The 19,724-nt window shown below is 43.7% G+C and overlaps 1 protein-coding gene across 7 annotated transcripts in view; it reads right to left on the bottom strand.

The window, feature by feature from the left end:
• ANKS1B (ankyrin repeat and sterile alpha motif domain containing 1B) overlaps nucleotides 1–19,724 on the bottom strand; it is a 764,239-nt gene that overhangs the window by 22,637 nt on the left and 721,878 nt on the right. For all 7 annotated transcript variants that reach the window (XM_044981810.1, XM_044981801.1, XM_044981818.1 and 4 more), the window contains 2 exons: nucleotides 6,295–6,381; nucleotides 2,885–3,022 (listed from right to left, as the gene is read on the bottom strand). In XM_044981810.1, the coding sequence (XP_044837745.1) occupies nucleotides 2,885–3,022; nucleotides 6,295–6,381 (225 nt within the window). The remainder of the gene's footprint in view (nucleotides 1–2,884; nucleotides 3,023–6,294; nucleotides 6,382–19,724) is intronic.

Consider the following 19,724-nt stretch of genomic DNA (forward strand, 5'->3'; position numbering starts at 1 on the left):
TCCTGCTCCAAAGTGCTAGCAGCCCCACTCAGTTTCTGTCATCTGCAAGTATTATAATCATACCTGCCACTCCATAATCAAAGTTGTTAATGAAAATATTGACCCAGTATGGGACCCCACTAGATACATCCCCCACTTTGACAGCAAACCATTGATAACTACCCTTTGAATATGGTCTTTCAACCAGTTTTGCTCCCATTTTATAGTAATGTAATCTATTCTAGGCTACATATTCCTGGATTGCTTATGAAAATGTCACGTGGGACTGTATCGAAAAGCTTACAGAAAAATCAAGATATATCACAGCTACAGGTTTCCCCATACACTAGGCCAGTAATCTTGTCAAAGGAGGAAATTAGTCTAGTTTGACAGGATTTGTTCTTGACAAATCCATGTTGGCTACTACTTATAACCCTATTAGCCTCTAGGTGCTTTTGTTTAATAATTTGTTCCAGTACCTTTCCAGGTATTGAAGTCTGGCTGACTGGTCTATAATTCCCTGGGTTCTCTTTGTTCCCCCTTTTAAAGATAGATACTATGTTTGCTCTTCTTCAGTCCTCTGGGACCTCACCCATCCTCCATGAATTCTTGAAGATAATTGAGATTGCTTCAGCTAAGTCCTTAATTACGCTAGGGTGATTTTCATCAGGTCCTGTTGCCATCAAAACAGCTAATTTATCTAAATATTCTTTAATCTGTTCTATCTCTATTTTGACTTGTGTTACTTCCCCCCTTATTGTTAATATTAATTGTGTTAAGTATCTGGGAACCCTTAACCTTTTTAGTAAAGACTGACGCAAAATAGGCATTAAATACCTTAGCCGTCTTGATGTTGTCCATTATTAGTTCTCCTTCCCTGCTAAATAAATAGAGAACCTACTCTTTCCTTCATCTCTCTTTTGCTACTAATTATACAATCTCTTCTTCTTGGCTTTTATGTCCCTTTCTAGGTGTAACTCACTTTGTGCCTTAGTCTTTCTGATTCTGTCCCTGTATGTTTATGCTATTTTTTGTACTCATTCTTAGCAATTTGTCCTTGTTTACACTTTTTATAGGATTCCGTTTTGATTTTTAGGTCATTAAAGAACTCCTGATGGAGCCATATCAGCCTCTTAACTAGCCTTCTTATCTTTCCTTCACCTTGGGATAGTTTGCTGTTGCGCCGTTAATACTGTCTCCTTAAAAAATTGCCAGATCTCCTGAATTCTTTTTTCCTAGATTTCCTTCCCATGTGACCTTACCTACCAGTTCTCTGAGTCCGCTTTTTTGAAGTCCATTGTCCTTATTCTGCTGCTGTCATTCCTTCATTTCCTTAGAATCATGAAATCTAGGATTTCATGATCATTTTCACCCAAATTGCCTTCCACCTTCAGATTAGCAACCAATTCCTCTCTGTCAGTTAGCATCAAATCTAAAATGGCTATCTCCCTGCTTACTTCCTCCACCTTCTGAAACAAAAGGTGTTCCCACTACAGTCCAAGAACTAACTTACTGGACATTTTGTGTTTTGCTACATTACTTTTCCAACAGATTCTGTGTAGTCAAAGTCCCCCATTACTACCAGGTCTTGTGTTTTAGATATTTCTGTTATTTGTTCTAGAAATGTGTCATCCACCTCCTCCCCCTGATTTGGTTGTCTGAAGACTAGTACCATGATGTCAGTCCTGTTTTTCCTCTTTTATCTTCAACCCAGAGACTTTCAGCTGCTCTGCCTCTCACCTCCTTCTGAATCTCAGAACAAGTGTGTATATTCTTAATGTATAATGCAACACTTCCTTCCTTTTTTGCCGCCTGTCCTTGCTCAACAAACTATACCCCCCCCCATACAAATATTCCAGTCATAAGATTTATCCCACCAAATGTCTGTGATGCCATTGAGTCATAATTTTATCTTATGGACTAATACTTCCAGTTCTTCCTGTTTATTCCCCAGTTTCCTTGTATTTGTGTACAGACACCTAAGAAGTTGAGCAGATTCTCCCACTGTTATCCCTCTTGATGCTCCTATGTCCCTATTGTAATTTTCCTTTCCCCACCCAACATTTAGCCCTTTCTTAAGGTTATCTTTTTAATACCTACATGTGAGCTTTTGTTACTTTCCCACTTTGAACCTAGTTTAAAGTCCTCCTCACTAGGTTGGTGAATCAGTGTGTGAAGATGCAGTGTGTGAAGATGCACACGTTAGACCATCTCCCTCCAGCAGTTCTCCTTCCTGGAACAGCATCCCATGGTCAAGGAAGCCAAAGCCCTCCTGTCAACACCATCTGTTCAGCTATGCATTCATTTCCAGGATTCACAGTGCCATTGGCTTCAATGGGACTACTCACATGCTTCAAGTTAAGTTTATGTGCTTTCCTGGATTGAGCCAAATTACTTGACTGCTTGTTGGATAAGCCCAAAAAGCGTAAGGTACATCAGTCCAATTGTGCAATACGTTGTTTTCATGGAAATAGATCAGAGTTTGAGACTATTTAAGATTTTTACTTCTTTGTAGTACCCTGAGATTTCAGAAAGGGTGACCAAACTTTTTGTAGAGAACTTTTATGAGCCACTACCATAGCAGCCAGTTAAAGGAACTGTATGTATTACATAGCTTTGGAGAAAGCTGTGTGCCAAACCTGATCATTAGAATCAACAGCTGAGAAACAAGAACAAAACTTGTTGCAGAGGAAAAATTATTCCATAGAGGAGTGAAGGGAAATGAGCTAACATCTCAGAGCAATACTTTGTAACCCTGCAGCTGTGTCATTTCATCACCTAGCTGGCTCTTTCTAAACCTTTTCAATATATGTAACATTTACTATTACTAATTTTATACTGATAATTTTTAATGAAAATGATTTATAAAGGAAATTGTCAAATGAAACAGCTTCCGTAAACTGACCACGTCAAATGCAGTAAATACATGGCAGTAGTGATGATTAGTCTTCAAGTCTTTAGTGATGTATGCAAATGTCGAGAGGTCTTCAGGGTCTTGTGCAGCACAGGAAATGTTGCGGATTTCATGTTCAGCAATTATATTCTGTTAAAAAAAGAACTAAAGTATCACTATTTTTCAGTCAACACAGGAATTAAGTATAGATGTCCCTCATATAATAACTTTATTTGTTTTTAGCATTTTAAGGCTATAGTCATCCTCTGTACTAAAATATTTCAAAGGTACTTTGTCTTTTAATTCAAATATGATTAAAACACCACATGTTCAGCTTCTTACACAGACCACTGAATTCTGGCCCCTCCAACAGTATCCAAAGTATTATCTAGCATCAATAGTGAATCCTACAGGAAACTGCAAAATCCTGGAGCTTTCCTCCAGTTCTGGGTCACTTTTCAAATGACAGCACTGTACAATTTATACAGTATCCTGTGGCAAAGAGGCATCTTTCATGGGACACAGCTGAGAGAATAACTATAATAGATCACTAGTTTTCTACTTCTATGCCCATTGATGCTGCTGTTTCTGTTCTAACAATCAGTACCACTGCAGCCCACAGGTAGATGGGACAATGAAGGTGCATTCTCTGGATTCTCTTTGCACGCACAGGTTGAAGAAATTCAATCTGACTCTTCCACCTCAAATAGAATGAACAATACTCATCAATTTATAAGCATGGTACTGTTAAAGGGATTTCAGGAAAAGGATTACTTTGGAAAGATGTGGCAATATATCTCAATTTACTGACAAGGCCATCCTGCAAGAGGGATATAGAGAAATTAAACTGTACATGCAGAGGACACTTATGTAATGGCCAAATTAAACTAAAGAATGGTACTGAGGCAAAGACAAGACATGTCTGCCTGATGTATGAAAAGATGACTTTGCCTAAAGCTTTGGAGAAAATAATGAATGTTTACCTGTGTAAAAATACTGTTGTATATTTACCTTGTTTTGGCCAGAGGACCCAGGAAGCCAAAGAGGAGGCTGAATTATGGTCATAGATTTAAGCCTCGATTTCAGCAAAGGCACATGCTTAAAGTGAGTCAATGAATAAGGATGGTCTTCACCATATGGATAAGTGCTTTCCTAAATCAGCCTTATTCAATGTGGCTACTGCATTTCCACAAACACAGAATATTCCTGTCTGCAGGATGACATCGCTACTCGATCAAAATACTATAGTGCTGCTACACACTGTGTTTTGGCACTAAGCATACAGTATTATCATAACATATATGATGTCTAATGTCACAGTCAGTGAGATCTATGGCTAAATGTTGTGTCAGTAACATCTGTGTAAATTAAAAGCATTCTTTGAGCAGGTCTCTTTTTTTGGAGGGGAGAGTATATGTAACTCGGTCACTTGAATAACTCTCCCCTGTCTTCTTCTAACCTGCCAAGATATACTTGAATACTTGGCAAGTTTTCTGAAAGGCCTATTAATATCTAATTGAGGAAATAATGAGTGAGTAAACTCTGGATAAAAGAGCAGCATTCCAACACTTTTTTATATTCAAACTATGCAAAAATCCAAAATAAGGAAATTGTAACTGAAGACACAAAATAATCCTCTTAATCTTAAACTGTTGTAGCATATTATTTGCTTTCTATTTCTGTATAATGTATTACTCATACCAAATGACAATAAACAATTATTATGCCTTAATGGACACCCATCTGTGAAAATCTTTATACTTAATTATATTTAATGTTCATTTGACTTTACGTTGCTTTAGGCAAAACACAATAATATGGTTTTCTTTATATTTCTTTTGTTCTCAGTTTGAGAACTGTTGGCCTGGACAAAGATTTTTATCAGAATTAAAATGATACTAAAAAGCAAGGTTTTAGCTTCCTACAAATAAAGCTGTAATACAGTACCATATGATCATGGTATGTTACCAATGTTGCATTAAAGATGAAAAGGGATTAATGCTCAAAAGATATTAGAACTATATGAAATATTTATCCCCAAATCAGAAGCCACATAATACTCATCTGGTTTCAAGTGTGATATACGCTTGAAAACAGGTTCAGCTCACTGAAAGTTTTGCTAACCCAGGGGTAGGCAACCTATGGCACGTGTGCCGAAGGCGGCACGCGAGCTGATTTTCAGTGGCACTCACACTGCTTCTTAAACATTTTAAAAACCTTATTTACTTTACATACAACAATAGTTTAGTTATATATTATAGACTTGTAGAAAGAGACCTTCTAAAAACATTATAATGTATTACTGCTACGTGAAACTTTAAATTAGAGTGAATAAATGAAGATTCGGCACACCACTTCTGAAAGGTTGCCGACCCTTGTGCTAACCTTTGTAAAGCTCTTAAGTGACCATTGAGTAAACCTGCACTGGTTTAGAGCTTTGTGTTTTGAAACTAGTTGAAACTCATGAGAGTCTTTTGCAGCATTTTAACTTGAAATCTTGTGGTTTTTGGCATTTATCTATACTGAGATTTTTCCTTTGAAGGAAGGAAGGAAGGAAAGAAAGAAAGTAAGTCCATGAATTTCCATGGTCCAAAACAAACAGCTGAGTTTCACTCTATCTAGTGTTTGTAGAAAGTCCTCTCACTCCATAAGGGGTTGCCTGCAATGACCTAGAGTTCCCTTGGGACACTGCCACAGCAGAACTGTACCCTTGCTGTGTAGGCATTGAAACCACTGAAACCATTATAAACCATGCTGGAAGTACTAAATTATACCCCCAAAGGGGGCAAATTCTGTATATCTGGCCTGTGTGGACTTTTTAAGGGAGCCTGAGTTAAGGTGAAACTGAGGAGTGCCTCAGCAGAGCCACAGTTGGCCAGAAAGGGGCACTAAAGGGCAGGCACAACCTATGACACTCCCTTAAAATGGTTGGAAGCTGGAAGACGATTATACCAGTCTCATACCTCTTGACCTTTGCTACGTTGGGTCTTGTATGAAAACCCACAATTTGAGTACACGTAAAGGGGGTGGGGAAAGACCACATATGGGATATTTTGTGTTTTGAAAAGCAAGGAGCACATACTTTTCTGCATAATGTACTGCAATGGGAAAATAGGTTGGGGGATTTTGCCCAGGTGAGGAGGGGCATCCTGACAAACCCTTCTTGTGATGAGCTTCCCTTTGATAGGGGAAGACTGGACACAATTCCCTCCAGAACTGCCATCAGTGCTGCTCTATTTGTCCACAAGAGTGGGTTTCTGGAGAGTGAGAGAGGTACTCTCCCTGTTAAGCGCAGGAGAGAAAAGAAAAAAAAAAGGGGCGGGGGGGCTTGGAATCCAAGCCCGGATCCCCATGTGGCTTTTACTAGATAAGCTATCTAGCACAATGAGGAATAAAATCTAATGTCCAAAAATCACACATACCTTATTTGTTGCATCAATAAATTTGACTCCCTTGTAAGAAACTGATAGAACAATAGTAGGGACTTTCTTCATTTGCTCTGTAGACTTCTGAAATAAAAATGAGACAGCTGTTAGAACAGTTTGTTCTGCACTGGCAAGTGTAGCCTGTTCAATTTTTTCTTCTTCTTTTTCTCCCGCTGCTAAAATATATGTGAATTAAAGTAAAACAAAACTTAATTTAAATATTTGTCCCTTTCTCTCGACTATGCTTTGGGCTTCTGAAACAGCTGCCAACACAGCCTACAACACAGATATTGATTTGCTAGAGTAAAGGAATGCAGTGGATACATCTGCACTTTAGTAAGGTGAAATACAAGTAGGGCCAAAACTCTACCATATAAAACTATCGTAGTATGGATTAGTAGTTGGTTGGTAAATAGGGTTCAGAGAATATTCAGTGATTTATTTTTTGGACAGGGAAAACAAATTCAGCTGCAATCAAATATGGAGATAACACCAAAGTCAGAAAGAGTAAACAGTGAGAGAGATCCAAACTGCAAAGTAACCTAGACAGATTATTAGAGCAACTAAATAAGATGAAATCCAATGTTTATGGAGTGTCGTATACATAAGATCATACGTACAGATCTAAACTAAGGAATAGCTGCTGTATCTGGAAATAATGTGTTTCAGAAAAAAGTAGAGTTAACAGTAGATAGCAAAATAATCATGAGCTTGGAGCAGAGGGCCAATGATCCGATCTTCTAATCAGCTCCTGCTCCCTCAGGACTCAAACAGAATTATACATTTGTGACAACATGAAATTCAAAACCAAAGAGCCAACCAGATTCTGCAATTATGTCTGTTTCCATGAACAATGAGGATAACTGTCTCTGCTAATCAAGTTTCGTAGTTAACCCCTATATATATTTTGTGTGTGTGTGTGTGTGTGTGTGTGTGTGTGTGTGCGTGCGTGCACGCGCGCGCATGGTTGCATCTCTCTTATTAATGGTGGTAGACTGAACAAGACAATCTATACTGGATAAAGATTCTTGTAACAGTACTGTTCAGGGACAGTACTTGGTCCTGCTAGTGAAGGCAGGGGACCGGACTCAATGACCTTTCAATGTCCCTTCCAGTTCTATGAGACAGGTATATCTCCATATATGAAAAAAGGGCTAAAACCATCCTTTTTAAAAAAGGAAAGCTTAAATAGAAATTTCAGAGAATATATCAAAATCTGCATGAAGGTACTGATTCCATCTGTATTTCTCTTGAGCATGGAAAAAAAAGAATACTGATGCCAATGGAACATGTGTGTGAAAAAGATGTCAAATATGAGCTTCTTCATAAAATTCAGTGACAGTTCACAGAACACGACAGTGAATTCATGAAAGCTTCTGTATATCCATCCATCAGAATAGCAAGCAATACACCCAGCCTACACTAAGTTCCAGACAAAATATTCATAAACATGACAACATAGATTTAATCATCTAGCAACCCAGCTTCTAACTTCCGTCCTGTTCTTTCTACCCCTACAGCTAAATCCTTTGTTCTGAGACTCTGGCCTGGTCTACACTAGGACTTTAATTCGAATTTAGCAGCGTTAATTCGAACTAACCGCTCAACCGTCCACACCTGGAAGCCATTTAATTCGAACTAAAGGGCTCTTTAGTTCGAATTCGGTACTCCACCCCGACAGGTGGAGTAACGCTAAATTCGACATGGCTAGCTCGAATTAGGCTAGGTGTGGATGCAAATCGAACTTAGTAGCTCCGGGAGCTATCCCACAGTGCACCACTCTGTTGACGCTCTGGACAGCAGTCGGAGCTTGGAATCTCTGACCAGCCACACAGGAAATGACCCGGGAAAATTTGAATTCATTTTCCTGTCTGGGCACTTTGAATCTGACGTCCTGGCTGGACATCGGGGCGAGCTCCGCAGCACCTGCAACGATGCAGAGCTCTCCAGCAGAGGAGTCCGGCCAATCCAAGAATAGAAAGAGGTCCCCAGCATGGACAGACCGGGAAGTCCTGGATCTGATCGGTGTGTGGGGCGAGGAGTCTGTGCTGTCAGAGCTGCGCTCCAGCAAGCGGAATGCAAAGACCTTCGAGAAGGTCTCCAAAGCAATGATAGAGAAAGTATACAGCCGGGATGCAATGCAGTGCCGCGTGAAAATCAAGGACCTGAGACAAGGCTACCAAAAAGTCAGAGCGGCAAACGGACGCTCCGGAGCCCTGCCCCAGACATGCCGCTTCTACGAGGCACTGCATGCCATTCTAGGTGGGTCTGCCACCACTGCCCCACCAGTGACCGTGGACTCAGTGGATGGCATAGTGAACCTGGACAGTTCCTCCTCGATGTTCGCCGATGGGGAAGATGAGGAAGGGTCTGTGGAGGACGGCGCAGGCGACAGCGAACACAATACCGCTTTCCCTGACAGCCAGGATCTCTTCATCACCCTCACAGAGATCCCCTACCAACCCTCCCCGGCCGTTAACCCGGACTCTGAATCAGGGGAAGGATCAGGCGGTAAGTGCTATAAACATGTAAACATTTATTTTTTATAAAACAGGTATAAAAAAATAGAAATACTATATATAAAATTTTCAATGAAAAACTATATGAAAAGTAGGTCCACACATATAGGGATTGAACAATAATCCTCCAGGGACAATTCAAGAAAGGTCTCATTTAGGTCCTCGAAAAGCCTCCGCAGGAGGTTCCTGGGGAGAGGTGCCTTGTTGGGTGCTCCGTGGAAGCACACTCTTCCGCTCCAGGACATCCTTATGTAGATGGGAATCATCGCCTCCACAAGCATGGCCGCATATGGTCCTGGTCTCTGCAGGGCTTCCCTTAGCATCCGCTCTTTGTGACTCCGACGGACCCGCATCAGGGTGATCTCGTTCATGAAATGCTGCATCGAATTAGGGCAATTAGTGTATTGTTACTGTTGTGAATGGTTGACTTTTACTTTGCATAACAATGACCCTCGCTTAACAGCCACGTGTTGTAGGCCACATAGGAAAAGCATACATTGATCTTTCCCGTGCACTGGCGGGAGTGGCTGGAAAAAGGTCAGAGTATATGATTTCCAGATTGCCTTTAGCGGGAGGGCACAGCTATCCATTAACTGATAAGCAGAATGTACTGTAAGGCTTACCAGGACTGTCTGCTAGACGGATTCAGCTGTCTCTCCCCACTTGCCCGCTCTCCTGTGCAATGCCGCAGCCAATGAGAGCGTATTCCGAAATCTCGAACTTGTCCTGAGATCTCGTGAGACTTGTTGCCCTGTATGGTCTTGTTCAGAGAAACTGACTAGACTGTGTTCACTGTTCACAAACATGTATCTGTTCAAGGAAATCAGTTACTTTTCCCATCACACAGCTGCGGCTCTTTCCCGGACTGCCCCGGCATCCCCCTCGCAGAGGCTGGCGCAGATTAGGCGGCGAAAGAAAAAGACTAGGGACGAGATGTTCACGGAACTGATGGCCTGCTCCAGAGCCGAGGCGGCAGAGCAGAGACAGTGGAGGGAGACCCTATGTCAACAGCATTGCACACACATCGAACGGGAGGACAGGTGGCGGCAGGAAGACCAGCAGGCGACTCAAACGCTGCTTGGGCTAATGAGGGAGCAAACGGACACGCTCCGGCACCTTGTTGATGTTCTGCAGGACCGCAGGCAGGAGGACAGAGCCCCCCTGCAGTGTATCTGCAACCGCCCTCCCCCGCCAAGAAGTCCTGCCCCCCCCTCACCCAAAAGTACAAGACGGAGGGGCGGTAGGGGCCGTGAGAACTGTCACTGCACCACTGCATAGCGCTAATGTACCACGCACCTCTCACGCTATAAATTTGTAGAAGTGCTTCCCTTACAGGCTCACCCAGTCCCAAATCCAAGTTTCATCCCCCCACTGTGTATTAGATTATTAAAAGCTGTTTGCTGTTATTCACTGTTTCGGTCACGTCTTTCGTGTCAGAGGATTTTTTTGTGTATGGGTGGGGAGGGGATTTATAATTGCACGGTATAGCCTACATTACCAGGGTACAGACTTGGGGCCATGATCAACTGCAGGGCACACACACACTGCAGTCAGTAGGCACCAGGGTCACTCTGTGTGGTGTATGCTGCCCCGGGTCATTCTGTGATGTGTATGCTTGTCCAGGGTCCTAGCGCCTGCCACCCCCTTAATGTTAAGGCACGCTGCCCTTACCATGCACTTCCACCATAGCAACGAGCCTCTCCGCTGCCCTGAGCCCCAACAAGAGCCCTCATCCACGGACAGATACTCACCCTTCCCCCACACCCCTCACCCCTTCCTACGCCCAAACCCGCAGCCCAATGCCGTCATCCAAACCCCTATCCAAAGAAGGCACCACTCGCCCCTTCCTGCAAACCCACCCCTTCCTGCAATCCCTCCCCTTCATGCACAACCACTTGCAACCGTCCCCCACCCCAGAGACCTATGTAGGAGCAGGAGGATGTCATTCCTCTATGGAACAAGCGGTCTGTACATCAGTGCACACCGTGCCCAGCACAGTATGCGTCCATGTTTCAACACCTGAACAGAAATGCAAAGTAAAACAAAGATTTATTAATAATGAGTGTAACAATTAATTTGCTTTAAAACGTGCTTTGGAAGTGGGGGAAACTTTGAGAACGGGGTATGTAACCGCAGATCGAAATCGACACATACAGACACAGGCCCAGGGTCAGTTTCTCTTGAAAGCAAGTGGAGAGTCATAGGTTACCCTGCTCTCCGAGGAAACTTGCTTTCAAAGCCTCCCGGATACACAGCGCTTCCCGCTGGGATATTCTCTCGGCACGGGTGTCTGGCTGAGCGTAAACTGCAGCCAAGCGATTTGCCTCAACCTCCCATCCGGACAAAAAGGTCTCGCCCTTGCTCTCACAGAGATTGTGTAGCACACAGCAAGCAGCAATAACTACGGGGATATTCTTTTCGCTGATGTCCGAGCGAGTCAGTAAGCTCCGCCATCTCCCCTTGAGACGTCCGAAAGCACACTCCACCACCATTCTGCACTTGCTCAGCCGGTAGTTGAAGAGTTCCTTCTCTCTGTCCAAGGCGCCTGTATAGGGCTTCATGAGCCAGGGCATTAGCGGGTAGGCTGGGTCCCCGAGGATCACTGTAGGCATCTGCACATCCCCAACCGTTATTTTGTGGTCCGGGAAGAAAGTAGCTGCCTGGAGGCGTTTAAACAGACCAGAGTTCCTGAACACACGCGCGTCATGAACCTTGACCGCCCACCCTACAAAGATGTTGGTAAAATGTCCCCTATGGTCTACCAGTGCTTGCAGCACCATTGAAAAGTAGCCCTTTCGGTTAATGTACTCGCTGGCCTGGTGGGCTGGTGCCAGGATAGGGATGTGAGTCCCATCTATAGCCCCACCGCAGTTTGGGAATCCCATCGCGGCGAAGCCATCTATGATGTCCTGGACGTTTCCGAGAGTCACTACCTTTGAGAGAAGTTGCTCAACGATTGCGTGGGCTACTTCAATCACAGCAACCCCCACGGTAGATTTGCCCACGCCAAAGTGGTTCGCTACTGACCGGTAGCTGTCTGGCGTTGCAAGTTTCCAGAGGGCTATGGCCACTCGCTTCTGCACACTCAGGGCTGCTCGCATCCGGGTGTCCTGGTGCTTCAGGGCAGTGGACAGCAAGTCACAGAGTTCAAGGAAAGTGCCCTTACGCATCCTGAAGTTCCGCAGCCACTGTGATTCATCCCAGACCTGCAGCACTATGCGGTCCCACCAGTCCGTGCTTGTTTCCCGGGCCCAGAATCGCCGTTCCACACCATGAACTTGACCCATTGCCACCATGATCTCCACGGCGCGGCGTACCCTGCTTTGTGAGAGGTCTGCGCCACTCTGTGAATTCCTGTCCTCACCGCCGGAGCCTCCTCGCCCGATTTCTCAGCAGCTGACTGTGGAAGAGGTGGACGATAAGGTGCGAGGAGTTGACAACGGCCATAAGTGCAGCGATGATCGCAGCGGGCTCCATGCTCGCAGTGCTGTGGCGTACGTGCTGTAACTGACAAGAGAAGGGCGCGAACAGATTTCCCGCCGGAGCTTTCAGGGAGGGAGGGCGTGATTGACGGTTCAATGACAACAGTTACCCAAAAGCACCCTCGACACATTTTTCCCCCAGGAGGCATTGGGAATACCCAGCATTCCAATGGGCAGCGGGGACTGCGGGAACTGTGGGATAGCTTCCCACAGTGCACCGCTTCCAAAGTCGACGCCAGCCCCGTTACTGTGGACTCAGAAATTTGAATTAGTGTATTTACTGTGGATACACAAATTCGACTTCATAAGGTCGAATCCACAAATTCGACTTAAGTAGATTCGAAATAGTCTTGTAGTGTAGACAAGGCCTCTGTCTCTTATCTTAATTTAACTGCCTCCTGCCTGGCCTTCCTAACAACACTATCCACTCTCTCCTAATCCATATAAAGCACACCCACTAAATTCATCTTCTTTGTCCATTGGTCCAATCACATCACCATCTCTTTTAGTCTCTCCACAGGACTCCCTTCCTCAAATACATCGAGTTCAAACTTTATGTCCTTGTCTTCGAAACACTGCATAGTTCTGCCCTTCCTATTTTTCCATCCTGGCTGTTTCAATGTCACTCCTTTCCTCTCCATCCCCTTTAATCTATCAGTGATGCCAGCTTTTACATGTCATTAGTCCACTTCATTAGTCCTTTGGCCTTTTTCCATACGGATATGGATGGAACACCCCCACTCAGATCTGGTCTGCAAGGCCACTATCTGCATTTAAATCCTCCCTGAAGAGCCAATTCTATGTAACACCTGCATAACTAGCTGATCTGAATGTCAAGGTTGGGAATTGGTCCTGCTTTGAGCAGGGGGTTGGTCTAGATGACCTCCTGAGGTCCCTTCCAACCCTGATATTCTATGATTCTATGAAGGTTGAGAGGTAACAGGGGATAGATTATTTCTAAAGAAAATCAACAATAACAAAGAATGAACGTTATTTACTCTACAGTAACTGTGGTTCTTTGAGATGATGTTGCCAGTGTGGAATCCACTGTAGGTGCCCGTGTGCCTCATGTGCACAAGATTGGATTCTTTTGAATACCAGCATTTGTCAGGGCTATGCATAGGCCCTGTGCAGCCTCATGTTCCAACAGGAAGGCATAAAGGGTGGAGTGGGCATGACCCTCTCTCAGTGCTCTTGCAATCTGAAACCTGTGTTCACTGAGGATTCTGAAAGTGGGGATGAAGAGCAGATTATAGGATCCAGACTGACAAAATCTCAACGAACCATTCTTTAGTAAATAATGATTCTTTCTGCTTTGAGGATAGCAGTGTAAATCCCATGATAGGTGACTGGCAAGCAGTACTCTCTCTGGATGGTAGGAAGAGTAGTATCAGCTGCATTAGTCAAACAGAGATGGTAGTACCGCTCTCCTGAACTTGGCATCTGCCTTGGCTCTTTGGTCCAGGGCACAGCATTTGATGAATGTCAGTGGGTTACTCTATGTTGCCGCCTTGCAGCAGGAAAAAGGCACACAGATTGATTGGTTGATTCAGATGGAATTCTGATACCACCTTGAGGATGAGCCTTTGATGAGGTTTCAGCACCACCTTGTCCTATGAAATGTCCTAATAAGAGGGTGAGCCATAAGGATAGTCTTCAGAGTGAGATGAAGTAAGGAGCATCCTGAAAGCCTTGAGAGGATGATGCTGAGGTACTAGGTAGGAGCAGGTTCTTTTGACCAGTGGGTAAGTACGTAACAGGCCCTTGATGAATTCTGATAGCTCTGGGTGAAAGATGGAACATGACTGCACAGGTGGATGGCAAACAGATATTGCTACTAGTTGAACCTTAGTGGAGCTGAATGAAAGGCCAGACCGTTTCAGTTGCTGCAAACAGTCCAGGCGCTTTGGTATTGAAGCATGCAGAGGGGCCAAGCCACGCTGGCCCTGCATATCAAGAACCTCTTCCATTTTGACAAATAAGTCCCTCTGGTGAATATTTTCCTTGTCTATATCAGGATCTCTGGGACTTGCCTATAGCACTCCCTGTCCATGGTACTTAATCAGCCAACATCCAAGCTATCGGGTAAAGGGACTTTGAGTCTGGATGGACTATCTGACTGTGGTGCTCTGACACGAGAATCAGGCAGTTTTGGAACTAAATCAAAGGGTGAATGGGCGTCTTTAAGTCAGTCAGCCATTGGCCAGTAGGGAGAATGATGAGAATTACTGTGGGTTTGTTTTTTGATTTTGGAAGTCACCTGGGGATCAGAGAAGTTGGTGGAAAGGCAAATGGAGGCCTGGATTCCATTGCAGAAGAAAGGCATCTGGCAACGATCCCAGGTTCATGCCCCTCTGGAACAAAAATTCTGGCACTTGGTATTGTCTTTGATAGTGACCAGGTTTATCATGGGACCCTTCTCCCCCAATGGAATATTGGCTTTGATGGACCTCTGCAGGGATCACTCATGATTGGTCACAATTGTTTGCTCAGGAAGTCTGCCAGGTCATTGATGACTTCTGAGAGGTGAAGAGCCAACAGGGTTCTCCCATGTTGGTGACACCATGTCCAGGGTTTGATAGCTTCCAGGAAGAGGGGTGATGAGTGGGCATCGGCTTGGTTGTTTATGTAGGGCATCATGGAGATGTTGCCCATCAGGAGCTGCACTATGAAATTTTGGAGGACAGGTAGGAACATTATACTGGTTAGTCTGACAGCTCTGAGTTCCAGGGTGTTTATGTGAAGTCCTATGTTTCCTGGGGACTAGGTCACATTCATTTGTGGGTGGTCCAGGTGACATTACCCTGCCCCAGATGTTTCTGTGATCACAATCTTTGTTGGGAAGGTGGATGAGAACAGTACCACCTCCCAAAGATTTTTGGGTTCCATCATCCCTATCAACTCTGTGAGGTAGCTACATGAGGTAGTACTGAGACCTTCCTGTCACTGCAGTGTCTCAATGGAGAGTAAATGGAACTGAATCAGAATTGTAGGGATTACAGGTGAAGTCCGGCAAGCAGTGTCAAACATGTACACTCTGACATATGGCCTAACACTTCAAGGCAAGTTTGTACCATGTAGTGGGGGTTGATTTTTATCTTAACAAGCAGTGATTGCAGTGACATAAACCTGTCTGTGGCAGGTACTCTCTCTCTCTCTCTGAAGTCGATCATAGTGCCTATCAGCTCTATCTGTAATGAGGTAAGAGATGATTTTTCATATTTCAAGTCAGAGACTTAGCTGGCTGAACAGAGAGGTAGCATATTCTAGGCTCACTGCCACTTCCTGCTGAGACTTGCTTTACAGTCGTCCATGTAAGGGTAGACATGGATGCTCTGTCTCCTCAGGAATTCTGCTACCACCACTTGGCATTTTGTGAAGACTGTCAGTGCCATAGAGGGTCCAAATGGCAGTATCTTGTACTGCTAGTGATTTGGTCCATCTTTGAATCTCAGATACTTCCTGTGAGCCCGGAAGATAGTTTTATGGAAGTATGTGTCATGTAACTCAAGAGCCACAAGACAGTTCTGAGTCTGCAGAGATGGTATGAAGAGGCAAGCATTACCATTCTGAATCTGATGCAGTGCATGTATTTGCTCATTATCCTTGGGTCTAGGATAGCACAAAGTCCCTCCCCCCACTTGAGCATAAGGAAATATCAGAAGTAAAAGCCTTCTCCCCTGTACTGCTTAAGTCCCTCTTCTATGGTTCCTAGAAGGAGCAACAAGGTCACTTCTTTTTGTAACAGTGAGATGGGTCCCTGAAGAGGGACAGGGATACGGTGTGGAAATGAACACGGTAGACATCATTGCCCACTGTTAACACCCATTTGTCTCATGTAGTAGTGGATCAAACATGGTGGAAAGAGGTTAGGTGGCTTGCGATAGTAGTGGGAGGCTTTGGATCAGCTCCGATGTGGCTCTCAACACTGCTATCAAATCTGCTCCCTTTGTTTTGTCCTAAGGTGTGCCCTCTGAGAACCTGGATTTCTCTTGGACTGTGGATAGTACCAAGGACCCTGGATCTGGGTGGGTATAAAAATGTTCAAAGCCTTTTGAGATCGTCTGGTATTTCTTTTTTCCATCTGTTTTAGATTCATAGACTTAAGGTCAGAAGGGACCATTATGGTAATCTACTCTGACCTCCTGCACAACGCAGACCACAGAATCTCACCCACCCACTCCTGTAACAAACCCCTAACCTATATCTGAGTTATTGAAGTCTCAAATCGTGGTTTAAAGACCTCAAGGTGCAGACAATCCTCCAGCAAGTGACCCGTGCCCCATGCTGCAGAGGAAGGCAAAAAACCTCCAGGGCCTCTGCCAATCTTCCCTGGAGGAAAATTCCTTCCTGACCCCAAATATGGCGATCAGATAAATCCTGAGCATGTGGGCAAGACTCACCAGCCAGCACCCAGGAAAGAATTCTCTGTAGCAACTCAGATCCCACCCCATCTAACATCCCATCACAGACCATTGGGCCTATTTACCTGCTAATAATCAAAGATCAATTAATTGCCAAAATTAGGCTATCCCATCATACCATCCCCTCCATAAACTTATCAAGCTTAGTCTTGAAGCCAGATATGGTTTTTGCCCCCACTACTCCACTTGGAAGGCTGTTCCAGAACTACCATCACCCATTAACCAGTTTTCTATCATATCCATTTGTACATTACACAAACCACTTTGTAAATACACCTATTATACCCATTTTCTATAATCAGAAAAACACAAGCAAACACCCTTTCCTGCAGAGATTTATAGGACTTCTGATTTACAATAAGAAAGTAACAGTGCAACAGCAGTGCAGAGGAGACAGCTCTAAAAAAATTAATGTGGGACAAAGACTGGCTGGGGTTTGCCAGAGTTCCTTACCCAGCTGAAGTATGTCCTCGTTGATGGGGAGAACAATCCTAGCTGGATTTGTTGAGCTTAGAATACCAAAAAGCTTGTCAGCACTTGTCGACGTTTGTACTGGGAATCCTCCACTCTGTGCTGTTCCCAATTTTGTGGAAGATTTGGAGGCTTAATCCATGGAGTGATGTTTTTACAACCTCCTTGTGGGATGGTCCTGTGTGGTGGTTGAAACTATATTTATGCACTGTGTGGCTTTTTCTCTTTGCATCACGCTTCTGTGTCAGGGCACATGTGCTAGCTCTGGTGTTGAGGTTGCCGGTGCTGAGGTTCTCTGTGCTGGCTTTGATAGCGTCCTCTTTGTTGCCATCCCTTTTCTGACTGATTAGGGATATGGTTTCTGTTAGGGGAAACATTGACTGATGTTCACTCTTTTGACTTCACTTCAGTTTTCATTTCTTCTGAGTCTGAAGTGACTCACATAAATTACTTGAGCAGATGTCACAAGTCAACCATCCCTGGACTTGTGGGTTCTGGAAGAAAACTACCTGCATGCCAAGCTGTCCCCTGGCAAAGGCAGCACTGGCTGTGCCCATCGATGAGGGGAGTCTGTCACAGGACGGGAAGGATTTGAACCTTGACAGCTTGGTGACTACCCTGTGGCTGGCAGTTGATGCAAAGCATCTCACCCTGCTGTAAAGGGTGTGTGTATCTCTTCTTTCTTGTACTTACACACATTTGACCACACACTTAGAGCACCCAATCAAGGACAAGGAAAAACAAAGGGGGAAGATAATTTTTTTTTCACCAGTTCAGTTTGAGAAATAGTGGGTCGGACACTCACTGGGTTTCATCTTGCTCCCAGGATGAACTCAGGGATGGTGATGACTGCTTCACCCTTTATGACCTCACATAGGAGCATGAGGAGTCACAGGGCACAAATGTGGCCCTAATGGATATTGTTTTTCAAAAGAATCCAATCTTATGCACACGAGACACTGATGCACCTACACTGGGATCCACACTAAAATACACTCAAAGAATGTTGTGTTATCAATCCTCAAGCTACCATGAGATGGTCATTTACCACTATGACCACTTGCATGTTCTCTACCGTTCATCTGTTCATCTTTTTTGAGGAGGGATTGTGCTTCCTTTATATTTGTACAGGACATAGCACAATGTGGACACACATGGAAACAAATTATGCATAAAAGTAAAACAATAACTGTTTATTACAGTTAAACCCCGTTTAGTATTTATCAGTTAATATAATCATAGTTTCAATAATCTTTGAAAAGATCTGGAGACATCCGCTCAGATACAATAATCTACCATATTTTTCACACTTGTGTGGTATTTGAGAATCCCGTATCTTCCCGTATGTTACATATTTGCCTCTTAGTATTCAATATTCTAGGACATCACTATAGAATTTGTATCAGACAATCCCCTTCACTGTCACATCACCAGCATCTGTTAGTCAATTACCTTGCACAGTTTAAGGTGTGTTGGTGTCCAACGTACTCTGTGAATAATTTTAAACATTATTTTCATTTGTGACTGTCCTGATGAATTTGAAATCTTTCCCCAATGGCTACTGTAGATCTGAACTCTCAGTTCTTTCTTCCACGTAACCTTTAAAGACTGAAGTGAATTACACCTCTACCCGGATATAACGCGACCCGATATAACACAAATTCGGATATAACGCGGTAAAGCAGTGCTTGCGGGGCGGGGGGCTGCGCACTCCGGCAGATCAAAGCAAGTTCGATATAATGAGGTTTCACCTATAATGCAGTAAGATTTTTTGGCTCCCGAGGACAGCGTTATATCGGGGTAGAGGTGTAATTGGAAAGCAACACTCCATCAATATATTTTTGAGATGCATGTAAGGAAAGTCGCACAATAAATAGCCTAGAAAGGGCTTGGCAAACATGGATATATACTTAATAATGCAGTGTCCCAGCTGTTACTATCTTATAAATCCTCTAGATTTAATTTCTGCTATGTTATATCTATGTTATGTTCTACGCTTCCTGCGTGCAATGAAATATGGGACTGAGGCCTGAAAATCATCTTCTAGGAATCAGAAAATAGATTTCCACATTACTATAAATCCTGTCCTCAACCAATAAATCATTTCCTCCTATATTTTGATTTAGGCATTGACCCAGATAAACACCTGCTGTGAGAGTACGGGAAGTTGTTTACTTAGAAAATGAACTCTGTTCAAGTCCATTTCATTTGAGACTCACCTGGCCATTATACCCCTGAAAATCATCTTATTAATGATTGCTTGAGAGGCAGATGGGGTATGTTGTATCTTATTTTATTTGTAATTAAAAAAAAAGAAATGTATGCATAAACAAAACATATTTGGTGGCATCTATCTCCTTTCACCTCACTGTTCCTACACGGTAAGCTTTTCAAGAGAGGGACCATATATTTCTATTTGTTTGTACAGCAACTAGCAGAAGAGAATCTCAATCCAATCTGGGACCTTTGACCTGCTACTGTAATAAAAATACAAAGTAGGGCTGTCAAGCGATTAAAAAATTGGGATTAAT

This window comes from Mauremys mutica, chromosome 1, assembly GCF_020497125.1.
Source record: "Mauremys mutica isolate MM-2020 ecotype Southern chromosome 1, ASM2049712v1, whole genome shotgun sequence".
Lineage (NCBI taxonomy): Eukaryota > Metazoa > Chordata > Testudines > Geoemydidae > Mauremys > Mauremys mutica.